General features: G+C 45.7%; 1 protein-coding gene across 1 annotated transcript in view; it reads right to left on the bottom strand.

Moving 5' to 3' along the window:
- The window catches only part of LOC110530265 (receptor-type tyrosine-protein phosphatase N2), a 148,120-nt gene that overhangs the window by 53,621 nt on the left and 80,121 nt on the right, over positions 1–14,378 (bottom strand). Inside the window, exon 14 of the mRNA XM_021613182.2 lies at positions 4,943–5,007. Coding sequence (XP_021468857.2) covers positions 4,943–5,007 — 65 coding nt within the window. The remainder of the gene's footprint in view (positions 1–4,942; positions 5,008–14,378) is intronic.

The following is a 14,378-nucleotide window of genomic DNA, read 5'->3' as shown; positions in this document are numbered from 1 at the left end:
TGGTTCCCATTAGCTTGGAGGCTGACTGGTGCCAGTGTGATTTTGGTGAGTGGGGGATGCTGGAGCCCAGTGGGGTTGGGGTGAGTAGGGGGATGCTGGAGCCCAGTGGGGTTGGGGTGAGTAGTGGGAGGCTGGAGCCCAGTGGGGTTGGGGTGAGTAGGGGGATTCTGGAGACCAGTGGGGTTGGGGTGAGTAGGGGGATGCTGGAGCCCAGTGGGGTTGGGGTGAGTGGGGGGATGCTGGAGCCCAGTGGGGTTGGGGTGAGTAGTGGAATGCTGAAGCCCAGTGGGGTTGGGATGAGTAGGGGGATGCTGGAGCCCAGTGGGGTTGGGATGAGTATGGGGATGCTGGAGCCCAGTGGGGATTGGGTGAGTAGGGGGATGCTGGAGCCCAGTGGGGTTGGGGTGAGTAGGGGGATGTTGGAGCCCAGTGGGGATTGGGTGAGTAGGGGGATGCTGGAGCCCAGTGGGGATTGGGTGAGTAGGGGGATGCTGGAGCCCAGTGGGGATTGGGTGAGTAGGGGGATGTTGGAGCCCAGTGGGGATTGGGTGAGTAGGGGGATGTTGGAGCCCAGTGGGGTTGTGGTGAGTAGGGGAATGCTGGAGCCCAGTGGGGATTGGGTGAGTAGGGGGATTCTGGAGCGCAGTGGGGTTAAGGTGAGTAGGGGGATGCTGGAGCCCAGTGGGGATTGGGTGAGCCATGTCTATGTCTGCCGGTGCAGTACGCAGTATATGCACAGTCACACAAATGCAGAGGGCTGAAGGTAGATGTCAAGCATCATTATGTCAGCTGCATTGTGTTCCACTGTAGACCATTCTATTAAAGCAGGTAATCTACAACTACTGCTGAATTCTGCATTCCATATTTGACATGAAGTGTGTATGTCAGTGTTCATTCAATGTATGCTTACATACTAAAGCCTTTCCAAACACATTTCCTTTCATTTTGCAATCATGAGCGGCACTTCCTCCTATATCAACCTCCTGTCTCCAACAGCTCCTTTCCGAACTTGTATTTTTGTGGATGTTTTTCTGCCGAATGCATCTGATGAGATCCCATCCTGAGTCACATAATGAGCCTTAATGCTCTCACAGAGCAGAAGGAAGGGAGTTGATGATTACAAACTGTCTCCTCATACCTCCGACCGGAACAGCCCCAGGAACCACCTGCTCTAAAGGTCAGGAATGAGCTCACACTGCTCAACTACTCCCTCCCTCCCTCCCTCCATGAGCTCACAATGTTCAGCTCCTTTCTCTTGGTTTAGCTCAGTATGCCCTCCCTCCCTCCCTCCCTACATCCATCCCTCGGTACCTACATCTCTCCCTCCCTACATCCCTCCCTCCCTACATCCCTCCCTCCCTACCTCCCTCACTCCCTCCCTCCCTACCTACCTATATCCCTCCCTTCCTACACCCCCCCCTCCCTCCCTCCCTACCTACATCCCTCCCTCTGTACCTACATCCCTCCCTCCCTTCCTACATCCCCTCCCTCCCTACCTACCTACATCCCTCCCTCCATACCTACATCCCTCCCTCCCTTCCTACATCCCTCCCTACCTACATCCCTCCCTACCTACATCCCTCACTCCGTTCCTACATCCCTACATCCCTCCCTCCCTCCCTTCCTACATCCCTCTCTTCCTACCTGCATCCCTCACTCCCTACATCCCTCCCTTCCTTCCTAGATCCCTCTCTCCCTACCTACATCCCTCCCTCCCTACCTACCTACATCCCTCCCTCCATTCCTACATCCCTCCCTCCATTCCTATATCCTTCCCTCCCCCTTGCAATAATGGAAATAGTGAGTTGTGAGGGTTGTTTAGTGGACAAATAATGGACCCTATGAGTACATACATTACACATTACAGAACCAAAACAAATATGTCACTACCAACAGTGAGTCCTGCTAAGATGGTATGAGTGCAGATCATTTTGAACGAGCTGACAAGTACAGTACAACTCTTTGCATTACAGCTCTTAAATACTGTGATGACACAGAAATGAGAGAGAGAGACAGAGAGACAGAGAAAGTGAGAGATGGAGAGATTAAGAGATCGAGACAGATAGATGGAGAGTATATGTGAGTCTGTTTGGTATTGAACTGTGAGAGTCACCCAGCCGTTGTATTTATAGTTATGCGCAACAGCAGCACAGCAATCCAGGAGCAGCATCTGATGCGGTGAACACCTCGTGAGCTGCCCCAGCATGCTCCTGGCCGACAGGCCTCACTGTGGGGATGTGTCCCAAATGGCATCCTATTCCCTATGACGCACTGCTTGTGACCAGGCTCATTTGGATGCACCCTGGGCCTCATTACCATATCAAATCGCATTTGGATGCTGTGTCTTGAGCATAAAAAGGGGCCAGCACTTCAATAGGTTCTTGATTACATTTTCACATAGATACATTTGAATATCTATTACAATAGATGCAGAATTCTCTCTCCATCACTCTGATGTTCCAATCGTTTTTTGTAGCTCTTTTTGTAATGAAAATGAGCTGAGATCATGTCTGTATGCCTGTAAACAGATGTTGTCTGAAGTACTGTCTCTTGATCCATTGAAATGGGTCTCGATCATCCACATTAATGAACAACTGTAAATATTCCATTATTCCAAAGGTTTCCGATAGGGCATCTAGGTATTGGAAATCAATGTAAAATGTTTTATAAAATCAAATCAAATTTATGTCACATACACATGGTTAGCAGATGTTAATGCGAGTGTAGCGAAATGCTTGTGCTTCTAGTTCCGACAATGCAGTAATAACCAACGAGTAATCTAACCTAACAATTCCAAAACTACTACCTTATACACACAAGTGTAAAGGGATAAAGAATATGTACATAAAGATATATGAATGAGTTATGGTACAGAACGGCATAGGCAAGATGGAGTAGATGGTATAGAGTACAGTATATACATATGAGATGAGTAATGTAGGGTATGTAAACAAAGTGGCATAGTAAACAGACATATCATTAAATAATCTGTGTTTTATTTGTATTTATTTCAAATGCAACCAATGTTTGTCTGTTTCTCACTAGCAAAACAATTATAACATGTCATCAGGAGGCAGAAGCACAATAAAGGCATCCAGCCGTATTGTCTTTAGAGTCCTAAAGCCACAACAGACAGCTTTAATCCTTCTTTTTGGACAGAGGTGTGCCGTCAGTGGTTTCGTCCCAAATGGCACCCTATTCTCTATTTAGTGCACTTCTTTTATCAAGGTCCCTGGTCAAAAGTTGTGCACTACTAGGGAATAGAGTCCAATTGGGATGCAAACCAGTCTCTCAGAGGAGAGAGCCCTAGCCACGACGGTTGTAATCAATTAAAATAGCTGTGCGGGGCTATCTAACCACGCTCCTGTGTTTTCTCTTTGATTAATTCCTTCCACGGCTGTCTAAAACACCGTTTTGAGAATAGATTGGAAGGAGAACAATTCAAGCTGAACAAAACAGCGTTGCAGCACAAGGGACTGACTGGGATTAGTGGAAACTACTCCAGGACAATTATAATCTGAGTTCTGCCCAGACTCCTTATCTCACTCCACTCATAATTGGACCCATGTAGAAGAAGTGTGGAAACAACAAGGTTTGTGTCCCAAGTGGTACCCTATTATCCTATGTACTGCCCCCATAGGGCTCTGGTCCAAAGGAGAGCACTATGTAGGGAAAAGGTTCCTTTTGGGATACAACCGATGCTCGAGTTGGCTAATGTAAAAACACAGCAAGCTATAACAATAGATGTGTATTTCTGTTCTATTTAAAACGCAGTTATTACTGAATTAAATAGGTACTTTGGCCACCATCACCTGTTTTGACTCATACAATCTATAATGCGTAAAAGATGTCCAACAGAACATATGTACAATTCAAAAATCTTGAAGGTGGGCACTTTGCAAAAACCTAACTCACTCTCCCCTATCTGATCACAGTAGATATCAATCTATCTCAGTGTTCTGAGAGAATCCATCTCAGAACAGAATGGTGAAATGGAGTAACTCTCTACCTGACCAATGCAAGGCCAAGGAGTGGGAGATGGGGGCAGCAGTAGCAGTGCAGCACCAGACATTATCTGAATATGCCTTATTTGTGTCCCAAATGTACCCTATTCCCCACATAGTGCAGTACTTTTTACCAGACCCCTATGGGCCTGGTCAAAAGTAGTGTCCTTCATAGGGAATAGGGTGCCATTTGGGACACAACCCTTCTCTCTCACAACAGCAGTTCAATTGGTGATAATAGGGTCCATTCTGGCTAGGTATTGAATTCCCTCCTCCCTCGCTCTCATCTCTGTCTCTCTCACCAGACGCGTTGAGCTCATCCCTGCCATTTTGATTGACGGTGTGAATGTGACACAGTCATTGAGGCAGAATTACTGCTGAATCAATAACAGAGAGAGGAGAGACACTCCACAGCGTATTTAATAGAGAGGTAGCAGAGAATGGTAATGTTCACGAGTGGAGCCCAGGAGAGCCAGCCAGTCAGAGTGGGTCCTAAGAATGGAGGCTCGGTAACGGTGCTTTTGCAACTGGTGCATAAAGGTGCTTTATAAGTGCCGAGCACAGAAAATAAAGAATTAGTCAGTTTGTTTGCGCTACGGTCATTATTTCTCTTTCACACAGAATCTGTCAAAATATTTAATTATGCTCTAAGGAAAGTGTACTTCTTCACCCATGGTGCTTTGCTGTAGCACCCCACGAGGAAAACACTAAAATAAATGACATAGGACAATTTAAACTATCAAAAATAATCTCACAGTCTGAGATCATGGCTGCTTTCCAAATGGAACTCTATTCCCTATATACTGCACTACTGTTAACCAGAGACTATGGGCCCTATTGGAGGCACTACCTGCCCTATGGGCCCTGGTCAAAACTAATGCACTACATAGGGAATAGGGTGTCATTTGAGTCAAACCCATAGAAAGAAGGGAACTTACATCTGTGATTCCAGCCTCCAGAATGATCACCTTGGCCTCCTTCTCCACTGCATCCTTCTGGCGAACTGTGAAGGGGAGAAACAGCAGCCTTTGTGAGACAGAGGCGTCAATCACTCTTACAGTAGAATGTGTGGAGGAGGTGGCAGTAAGAGAAGCAGCCGTCACTCCCAGAGGAAACAGACAGGCCATGTCTGCTTTCCAAATAGCACCCTGTTCCCTATATAGTGCACTACTTTTGATAGAAGCCTATAGTACACTATATAGGCAATAGGGAGCCATTTGGGATGAATTCACAGACAGATCTCTACTGTCTAGAAAATAAGTGTCTACAAAACAAGGTCAAGACCATGAAGGACATTATTAGATGTCTTTCTATCAGTACATTTTTCCTCAATATAATCTAACAGTGCAAGTTATTAACCAATTAGATCGAGTAGAAATAGATTAGTAGATAACAAGTACAGGTAGATTTACCTAAAGGTTTATTTACCTCTCGTACTGAACTAGCAATAAGCATCTTCTCTGTCTGAATTCTCTGAGTTATATCTCTTTTTGCAAGAGTTGAATAACCGAAATAGAATTATAAAACTCCTGTTGAACCTTCCTTCCTCTGCCTTAAGAGGAAATCATTTTGAGGTTTAATTGAAATTTGACAGGACTCATTTTACAGGAAGAACAAAATGTTATGAAAAACTGTTCATAAATTAATTCACTATGTTTTCCATGTGAAAGCACCTCCTTTGTTGACACATCCAGCAGATAAAGGATATGCAAATAACCTGGGGAGAGCTCGAATGTGTCTCAAATGGCACCCTATTCCCTTTATAGTGCACTTCATTTTACCAGCGCTCATAGGGCTCTGGTCAAAAGTAGTGCCCATAGTGCTCTGGTCAAAAGTAGTGCACTATGTAGGGAACAGGGTGCCATTTGCGACGCAAACCCTCAACTCTATATAATGTTAATCTAATTAGTGTTTTAATCAATCACAGCAATTATTTGCTCTCGCCAATTTATACAGAGTCCCGTATAATTACGTTGTGCGGCTTCAGATGGGTAATTTGATTGAGGTTCTCTACCTCCTTGGTAAACTGAACTCTGAACCCGAGGAGGGGAGTGTGACCACCTTGTCTGCCGTGGTCGGTCCTGTCAAAGAGGACGTCTTAATAATGCTGTCACAGCACACCACCTGGGCTACACACACACACTTAGTGATGAGCACTTTCCGTTTCCACTGAACTGTTTCCACTGAACCGTTTCCACTGAACCAGTCAGTCTACAACTCCATGACCATTACACTACTGTTCAGTAAATGCACCGCAGAGAGGACACTAGGGCGCAGCTAGTGGTAACGTATTGCCTTTGCAAGTGAGGTTTAATTCACAAAGACATGCCCATGAAAGACATGGACATTAAAACCCATACAAGATCAATTAACTACAACCACACACCACAGCCTGATGAGCATACAATAAACAATCAAACAAATAAATAATCAAACAAATAAACAGTCAAACAAATAAATAATCAAACAAGTAAACAGACAAATGAACATGAAAAGACTCCCCATGCTGTCCATGGGAGGGATCCAACACAGCAACAAGTGTGACTTCTCTTCCTGGTACTAGGATGTTCATAGTGAGGGTGAGTTAATTAAAGCCAGCCAGTCTCTCATTAGACAATACTTTTGTCATCCCAACACCACAGTGTGGAGCATGGCTCCCCCACATCCAGCCTCCTATCTCCTCTCATCTCCTTTCTCCTCTCCTTTCCTTTCTCCTCTTTTCACCTCTCCTTTCTCCTCTTCTCTGCTCTCATTTTTCCTGTCTCCTCTCTCCGCTCCTTTCTCCTCTCCTTTCCTCTTCTCCTGTCCTGTCCTCTTCACTTTTCTCATCTCCTTTCTCCTCTCCGTTCCTCTTCTCTCCTCTTCTCTCCTCTCCCATCTTCTCCTCTCTCCTTTTCCCCTTCATCTCCTCTCCTTTCTCCTCTCATCTTTCTCCCCTCCTCTCCTCCCCTCTACTTTCTCCTCTCCTCTCTTATTTCTCCTCTCCTTTCTCCCCACTCATCTCCTCTCCTCCTCTCTCCTCTCCAAACGAGCAGCAGCCCAACTAGAGCTCGGCCATAATGAGCAGGCTAGTTTGTACCACACTGAGTGATTCCAAATCACAACCTGCATGGACGGATCTTTCAAACTACTAACAAACTACAAAAAGGGCGAGGGCAAATTGGCAATTGTGTTTACAGTTTGCACACCTGCAGGTTTTGGAATAAGTCTGAGACATGATATGACACATTTTGAATAGAAATAGCAAAAGTTAACTACACAGATTCTCATTGCATGTCCTGTAAGAAATCCACATTCACATCATTCCATTCTACATATACCATTGTCAGTACGCTCCATCTGATGCCGAATGTCACATTTCCAATACATGTTGAATAAGAAACAGGGGGTACCAGGAGAAAAATAGCTTGTTCTTCATCTAAAAAAATACATAGGGGTTTCATTTGTCACCCTGGCCTTCATGTCCTGAGTTCTGCTTTATGTTAACTCAATGTATCAGAGGCGCCTTGAGGGGAACAAAGTAGACAGGATTCAAAAAATGCTCCATTTTTCACCATTGACTGAAGGAAAAGGCCTGGGTCTATGAGTTCACAGCCCAGAATGGGATGCTGTGTCGCACCAGGGACTGTTTCTGAGCACATTTGAGGGCGGTAATGAGAAGAAAACAACCGCCATCCTTCAAAGGCGAGGAGCGAAGAGGCACAACACCATCGCTTGCTGACACACTACACGGCTGTAATCACATTACCTGATCATGATAGCAGTGATCCCTGAACAAATTAAAATATAGCACAGCGTGTTTTCATCTCTGAAATGTTGTTTTAGCCAAGTAACAATATCACTGTCTTGTGACTTTAAAACAATATTACGAGATAGAGAGAAGGGAGAGAAAAAAAACACAACCATGGTAAGTATAGTATTATAGTATTTCTATTTTTCCTGCCTGAACCTTCATTTTGTGTAAAGACTCTTTCCCCATCCCCAACAACCGGCTATCCATGACAGCCCGTTGCAAATACAGATGTCAAAACCAATTCCAGTGTCATTTTTCTAAATGTTTTAATTAGATATTATATTTGGGGGTCTCACTTGCATTAATTTGATTTCTGAAATCAACATTTCAGCCTTTAATCTGTTTCAAATGATGTTTTTCACCAATCTCCAACACCCTAGCCTTATTGCCTCCAGTAATATAAACTGCAATATGAAGCAATGAGCAATTAGAGAAGACTTAGAGCATCACAAAGACAATGCAATATGTCATCAAATTAAAAGCAGGGGGTAAAATGGCATCCCAGGCCAGCTGGGGCAAGGAGCCATTACCTCTCTGTGGAGGAGGAGAGAGCAGTACTCCATCACACACGGTCTACATCCCAAATGACACCCTATTCCCTGTATAGTGCCATAGAGCTTTGGTCAAAAGTAGTGCACTATGTAGGTAATAGGGTTACATTTGGGACGCAGGCACCGTCTGCCAGCTGAATAATGGCAAACAAGCAGAGAACCATCTCTATCTAAACATTTATCATCACTCTCCTCTGTTCCACTGCTGTACAGCTCGTCACGGCATCACAGCACATGGGAGAGGACATAGTGGTCACAGTACAGAGTTGTACTGGGAGAGGTATCGATAAAGCATCTGTTGTTATTGGAGTCTGGTTTACAACGGTATTGGAATGATTTTCATGTCACATTTTACACACGTTACTGCAACTATTGTAATTCCAAATAACTAAGAACATATTTGTGGTTGTTGTGTAATGATGTGCTTGGTCTCGATACAGATGTTCATAACACAGCAGCCAATGAAAAAGGTGAGCAATTTTGTGTCGCCAAACCCTTTATTTTGTTGTTAATATTTTCTTTGGGTATTGGATGGTGACATTTTACAGAATGTTGCCACCCCACATTGGCAGTTATGTTTCTGTTGCAGTTAAATGCAGGTTCTAAACAGTGATGAGAATGTCCACAAAACATCTGATTAAGCTCTTAATGGGGTCTGCGTTCCAAATGGCACCCTACACCTTATATAGTCCACGACTTTGACCAGAACCCTGGTCTAAAGTAGTGCACTGTATAGGGAATACGGTGCCATGTAGGAGGCGGCCTATGACACAAACAACCCTCCTACACAGGGTAAACAACAACACCCATGAACTGAAGCTACTGCACAAACAAGTCACACAGACTAGGACATCGCAGCCTCACCTTCCAACAGCAGATTCACAAATGTTCAGGAAGGGAGGCAGGGAGGGAGGGAGAGACGGAGCATTTCGTTTTGATAAGTGGAGGTGATGATGATTCACACATAGAAGGTAAGCAGCTAAAACTGGGACAGACTGTATCAGCCCATCCACAGCAGGGAACTGAATCAAAAGGCAGCACTCACAAAGACAGAATCATAAAGACATTGCACTTCATTGTCAAATAGTCAAGCTACCTTTTCTGCTTATCATGACACTGCTTACCATGACACTGCTTACCATGACACTGCTAACCATGACACTGCTAACCATGACACTGCTTACCATGACACTGCTTACCATGACACTGCTTACCATGACACTGCTAACCATGACACTGCTAACCATGACACTGCTAACCATGACACTGCTTACCATGACACTGCTTACCATGACACTGCTAACCATGACACTGCTTACCATGACACTGCTTACCATGACACTGCTAACCATGACACTGCTAACCATGACACTGCTTACCATGACACTGCTTACCATGACACTGCTTATCATAACACTGCTTACCATGACACTGCTTATCATAACACTGCTTACCATGACACTGCTTACCATGACACTGCTTACCATGACACTGCTAACCATGGCACTGCTTACCATGACACTGCTTACCATGACACTGCTAACCATGACACTGCTTACCATGACACTGCTTACCATGACACTGCTAACCATGACACTGCTTACCATGACACTGCTAACCATGACACTGCTAACCATGACACTGCTTACCATGACACTGATTTCTATAATACTGGCTGTACTAGCAACACAAACCATGCCCATCAGTGGGCTGTGACAGTGACAGTGACAGTAGTCTAGCCTGTTAGCCAGTACGGAACACTAGCAGCTGTAGACATAACACCACAGGGAGTCCCAGGAAAGTCTCCTGATAACACCAAACACCTTGTCTACATTCCAAATGGCACCCTATTCCTTATTTAGTGCACTATGTGTTCTACTTTTGGCCAGAGCACATGGGCCCTGGTTAAAAGTAGTGCACTGTGGAATAGGGTGCCATTTGAGATGCAGACAAGGTGTTTGGTGTTATCAGGAGACTTTGTCCCAGACAGCCGACTCTTAGACCCGTCCTTCAGGAACCATTAACACACCACTTCCCACATAACCAGGCCTGAGCCAATTGGACACTGGGAGGAAGGAGATATACACAGTTTATTAGGTACACCACCTCGTTCATGAAAATGGATCGCTCCAACAGACAATGAGCCACGTGGCCATGGTTTGCTATATAAAGCAGGCAATCAGGCATCGAGGCATTCAGTCACTGTTCGACTGAATGTTAGCATGGGCAAAATGAGTGACCTAAGCAACTTTGAGAGTGGTATGATCATCGGCGCCAGATCCTGTATCTCAGATATGTACGACCTCCTGGGCCTTTCACGCACGATAGTATCTAGGATCTACTAAGAGTTGTGCAACTAACAAAAAACATCCAGTCTGCGGCAGTCCTGTGGACGAAAACAGCTCATGGATGAGAGAGGTCGAAGGAGAATGCCAAGAATTGTGCAAGCTAAAAGGCGGGCCACAAACAAATAACGGCGCAGTACAACAGTGGTACGCAGTACGACATCTCGGAACGCAGAAATCGTTGATCCTTGTCAAGGACGTGCTATTGCAGCAGACAACTACACCGGGTTCCACTCCTATCAGCTAAAAACATCCTTGACAAGGATCAACGAGTTCTGCGTTGCATCACAGCCTGGTACGGCAACTGCTCAGCCTCCGACCGCAAGGCACTACAGAGGGTAGTGCGTACGGCCCAGTACATGTACTGGGGCCAAGCTTCCTGCATTCCAGGACCTCTATACCAGGTGGTGTCAGAGGAAGGCCCTAAAAATTCTCAAAGACCCCAGCCACCCCAGTCATAGACTGTTCTCTCTACTGCCGCATCGCAAGCGGTACCGGAGTGCCAAGTCTAGGACAAAAAGGCTTCTCAACAGTTTTTACCCCCAAGCCATAAGACTCCTGAACAGATAATCAAATTGCTACCCAGACTATTTGCATTGTGTGCCCCCCCCCCCCAACCCCTCTTTTATGCTGCTGCTACTCTCTGTTTATAATATATGCACAGTCACTTTAACTATACATTCATGTGCATACTACTTCAATTGGGCCGACCAACCAGTGCTCCCGCACATTGGCTAACCGGGCTATCTGCATTGTGTCCCACCACCCACCACCCGCCAACCCCTCTTTTACGCAACTGCTACTCTCTGTTCATTACATATGCATAGTCACTTTAACCATATCTACATGTACATATGACCTCAATTAGCCTGACTAACCGGTGTCTGAATGTAGCCTCGCTACTTTTATAGCCTTGCTACTGTATATAGCCTCGCTACTGTTATTTTTCACTGTTGATTTTATTTCTTTATTTACCTATTGATCACCTAATACCTTTTTTGCACTATTAGTTAGAGCCTGTAAGTAAGCATTAGGTCTACTGTTGTATTTGGCACACGTGACAAATAAACTTTGATTTGAAAACAAGAAGCTGCTTCAGTGTGCACGCGATCTCCAACACTGGACAATTGAGGAAAAACATAACTTGGAACATGACAAAGAGTTCAGTTTACTTGCCTGCACAGTCCCCAGACCTCAACCCAATAGAGCATCTTTGGGATGAGACGGAATGGGCTGTTCGCAGCATGAATGTACCACCGTCCAGTCTGCAGACCTTAAGCATGATGGGATGTTAATTACTTCATTAACTTAAGGAACCACACCTGTGTAGGAGCACCATCTTTCAATCTATTTGGCATCCCTCAATTATTTGTGTTTCCTTTCCTTTACCTGTAGAATACATCCCAAATGGCACCCTATTCCCTATATAGTGCGCTAGTTTTGACTAGGGCCCAATAGGCTACCATTTGGGATGCAAACATAGCCTACTACTCAGTAGGAAGTCATTTGAAGCCGCAGTATAATACTGTTTCCTTCAGACTGAAGATATGAGAAAATTTGAGAACCACTTATTGGCAGGAAAATTCACACAGACTGACAGCACTTAACACCTATCTCTCCCTCTCTCTCCCTCCCCTCTCTCCCTCCCTCCCCTCTCTCTCCTCTCTCTCTCCCTCCCCCTCCCCTCACTTCCTCCCTCCCCTCTCTCCCTCCCCCCTCCCCTCACTTCCTCCCTCCCCTCTCTCCCTCCCCCCTCCCCTCACTTCCTTCCTCCCTCCCCCCCTCCCTCCCTCCCCCCCTCTCCTCTCCTCTCTCCCTCCACTCTCTCCCCTCCCCTCACTTCCTCCCTCCCCTCCCCTCACTCCCCTCCCTCCCCTCTCTCTCTCCTCCATTTTAGCACCTCCGATGGGTGACCTTTATGTCTGACTCAATTCTCCAGCTGATTGAGTGGATGCATCCCAAATGACCTTTATAGTGCACTACGTTTGACCAGTGCCTCATTTGGGACGGGCTCAGTGAGTGAGGACCGGCAGCAGCCAGCTCCTGCTCACTCAAATATTATTGCTGCATGATCACTCAAGCATTTTAAAGACCCTCTGACAGCCCAATGCATTTCAATGGTCCAATAAAGGCTAGAGTAGAAGATAGACAAATATTTAGGGTTCAAACTGTAAAATGGTTCATTCATAGTGTGAGAAAAGCATAATTGTATTTTTAACGGATGTTATGCGGAGGTGTAAGCAGAGAAATTGACAAAACGCTACACAAGGTTATCTGGTACTTTCAAATGTGTCTGTAGCCTATCAGTGTGTGTGTGTTGGAGTGAATGCATGCGTGAACGTGTGTATCTGCCTGCATGTGTGTGTGTGTGTTAGTGAAGCACAGCAGAGAGACTTAAAGCCTTCTGGCACAGTTCCATGGTCAAGGCCATCTCTGCAGGAGATGCACTCACTGGGGAGCTTGCTGTACAGTCAGAGCCGTTCCACAAAATTCCCACTCACAGGGAATGTCTCCTATTATTGCTGCAGGGAGGACAGGGGCTGACACACTGGGAAATCCTTGAGCTTTCAATTGTTTCCAAGCCCTGGAAGCCTCCAAACCCAATGTTAAAAGGCTATATCTTAGACTGTGCTGGTTTTGTTCATATTGTTCATATTATGGCAATTGTCCTCGGTTTTTCAGACAGTGACTTCTGCTTATTATAAACAATCCATTCTGTATGACAGTCTTTTGTGTCAAATAATCAATATGTGCACACACGTTCGAAAATAGAATACTTAACAGCAAGAAAATAAACACAGCAGGAATGAATTCAACTTGCATATTGCTCAGAGCTCTGACAACGGTGTTACACATGCTTGGCATGTCAAGTCCAACCAGATGATTTCACTAGTCTTTTAGCACAGTCGTCCTGTGAGGTCTGTACATTTCCTGCATTTCCCTGTGCCAATAACACTGCATTCCGGGACAGCTGTACACACTCGAGTGGACACCTGGAGACCGCAGTGATGTCACTAAGAGGACAGGACAGCAGGGGAGCACACCTGGATCACCATAGCCCAGGGCCACAGACAGACACAGGTGCTGATGAGTAAATCTGTGTTAACAGAGGCTTCACATCAATACGCAATCCTCCCAGGACAAGTCCTCCTGTCCTGCGGCACATAATTACAAACCCGGGTACTAGCTGGAGGAAGAAGATGTGATCCGTTGAAAGGTCTACACAAATCCCATGGCAGTGGATGGAACTATCAAGGGACATCTGGGTGAAGAGATAGCAGTGGAGGACTGTTTACTTTTTTCCCCCACACGCAGCAGCCTAAAAGAAGATACATTGTAATGGCTGAAACCATATGAACACCTTCAGGAGGTACGGGAGGCTGGAGACTGGCCAGACGCTGCCTGTACGAGCGGTTAGATCGCTGGCTCGCTCACTTCGTTTTCCCCTAAGAAATGGAGCCCACGGAGTCCAGATTGTAAATAAAAGAAAGCCTAGGGCAAACCTGGCTGGCTCTGACTCCTGCCTGGCTCTTCAGACGCTAGCTGACTACAAAACCAAGGCACTAGGCAGTGTAGTGAGTCACTGGCAGCATAGCGCTGGCAGGCAGTGCCTACTCAGTGTAAACTCCCTAACTCTGTAGGACGGTATCAAAGGATGAGAGAAGCAGAGCTCCGTACCCCCTAG

This window comes from Oncorhynchus mykiss, chromosome 8 (genome assembly GCF_013265735.2).
Source record: "Oncorhynchus mykiss isolate Arlee chromosome 8, USDA_OmykA_1.1, whole genome shotgun sequence".
Classification (NCBI taxonomy): Eukaryota; Metazoa; Chordata; class Actinopteri; order Salmoniformes; family Salmonidae; genus Oncorhynchus; species Oncorhynchus mykiss.
Note: the sequence above shows the minus strand (reverse complement) of the source record. Positions and strands in the feature narration are given on the sequence as shown.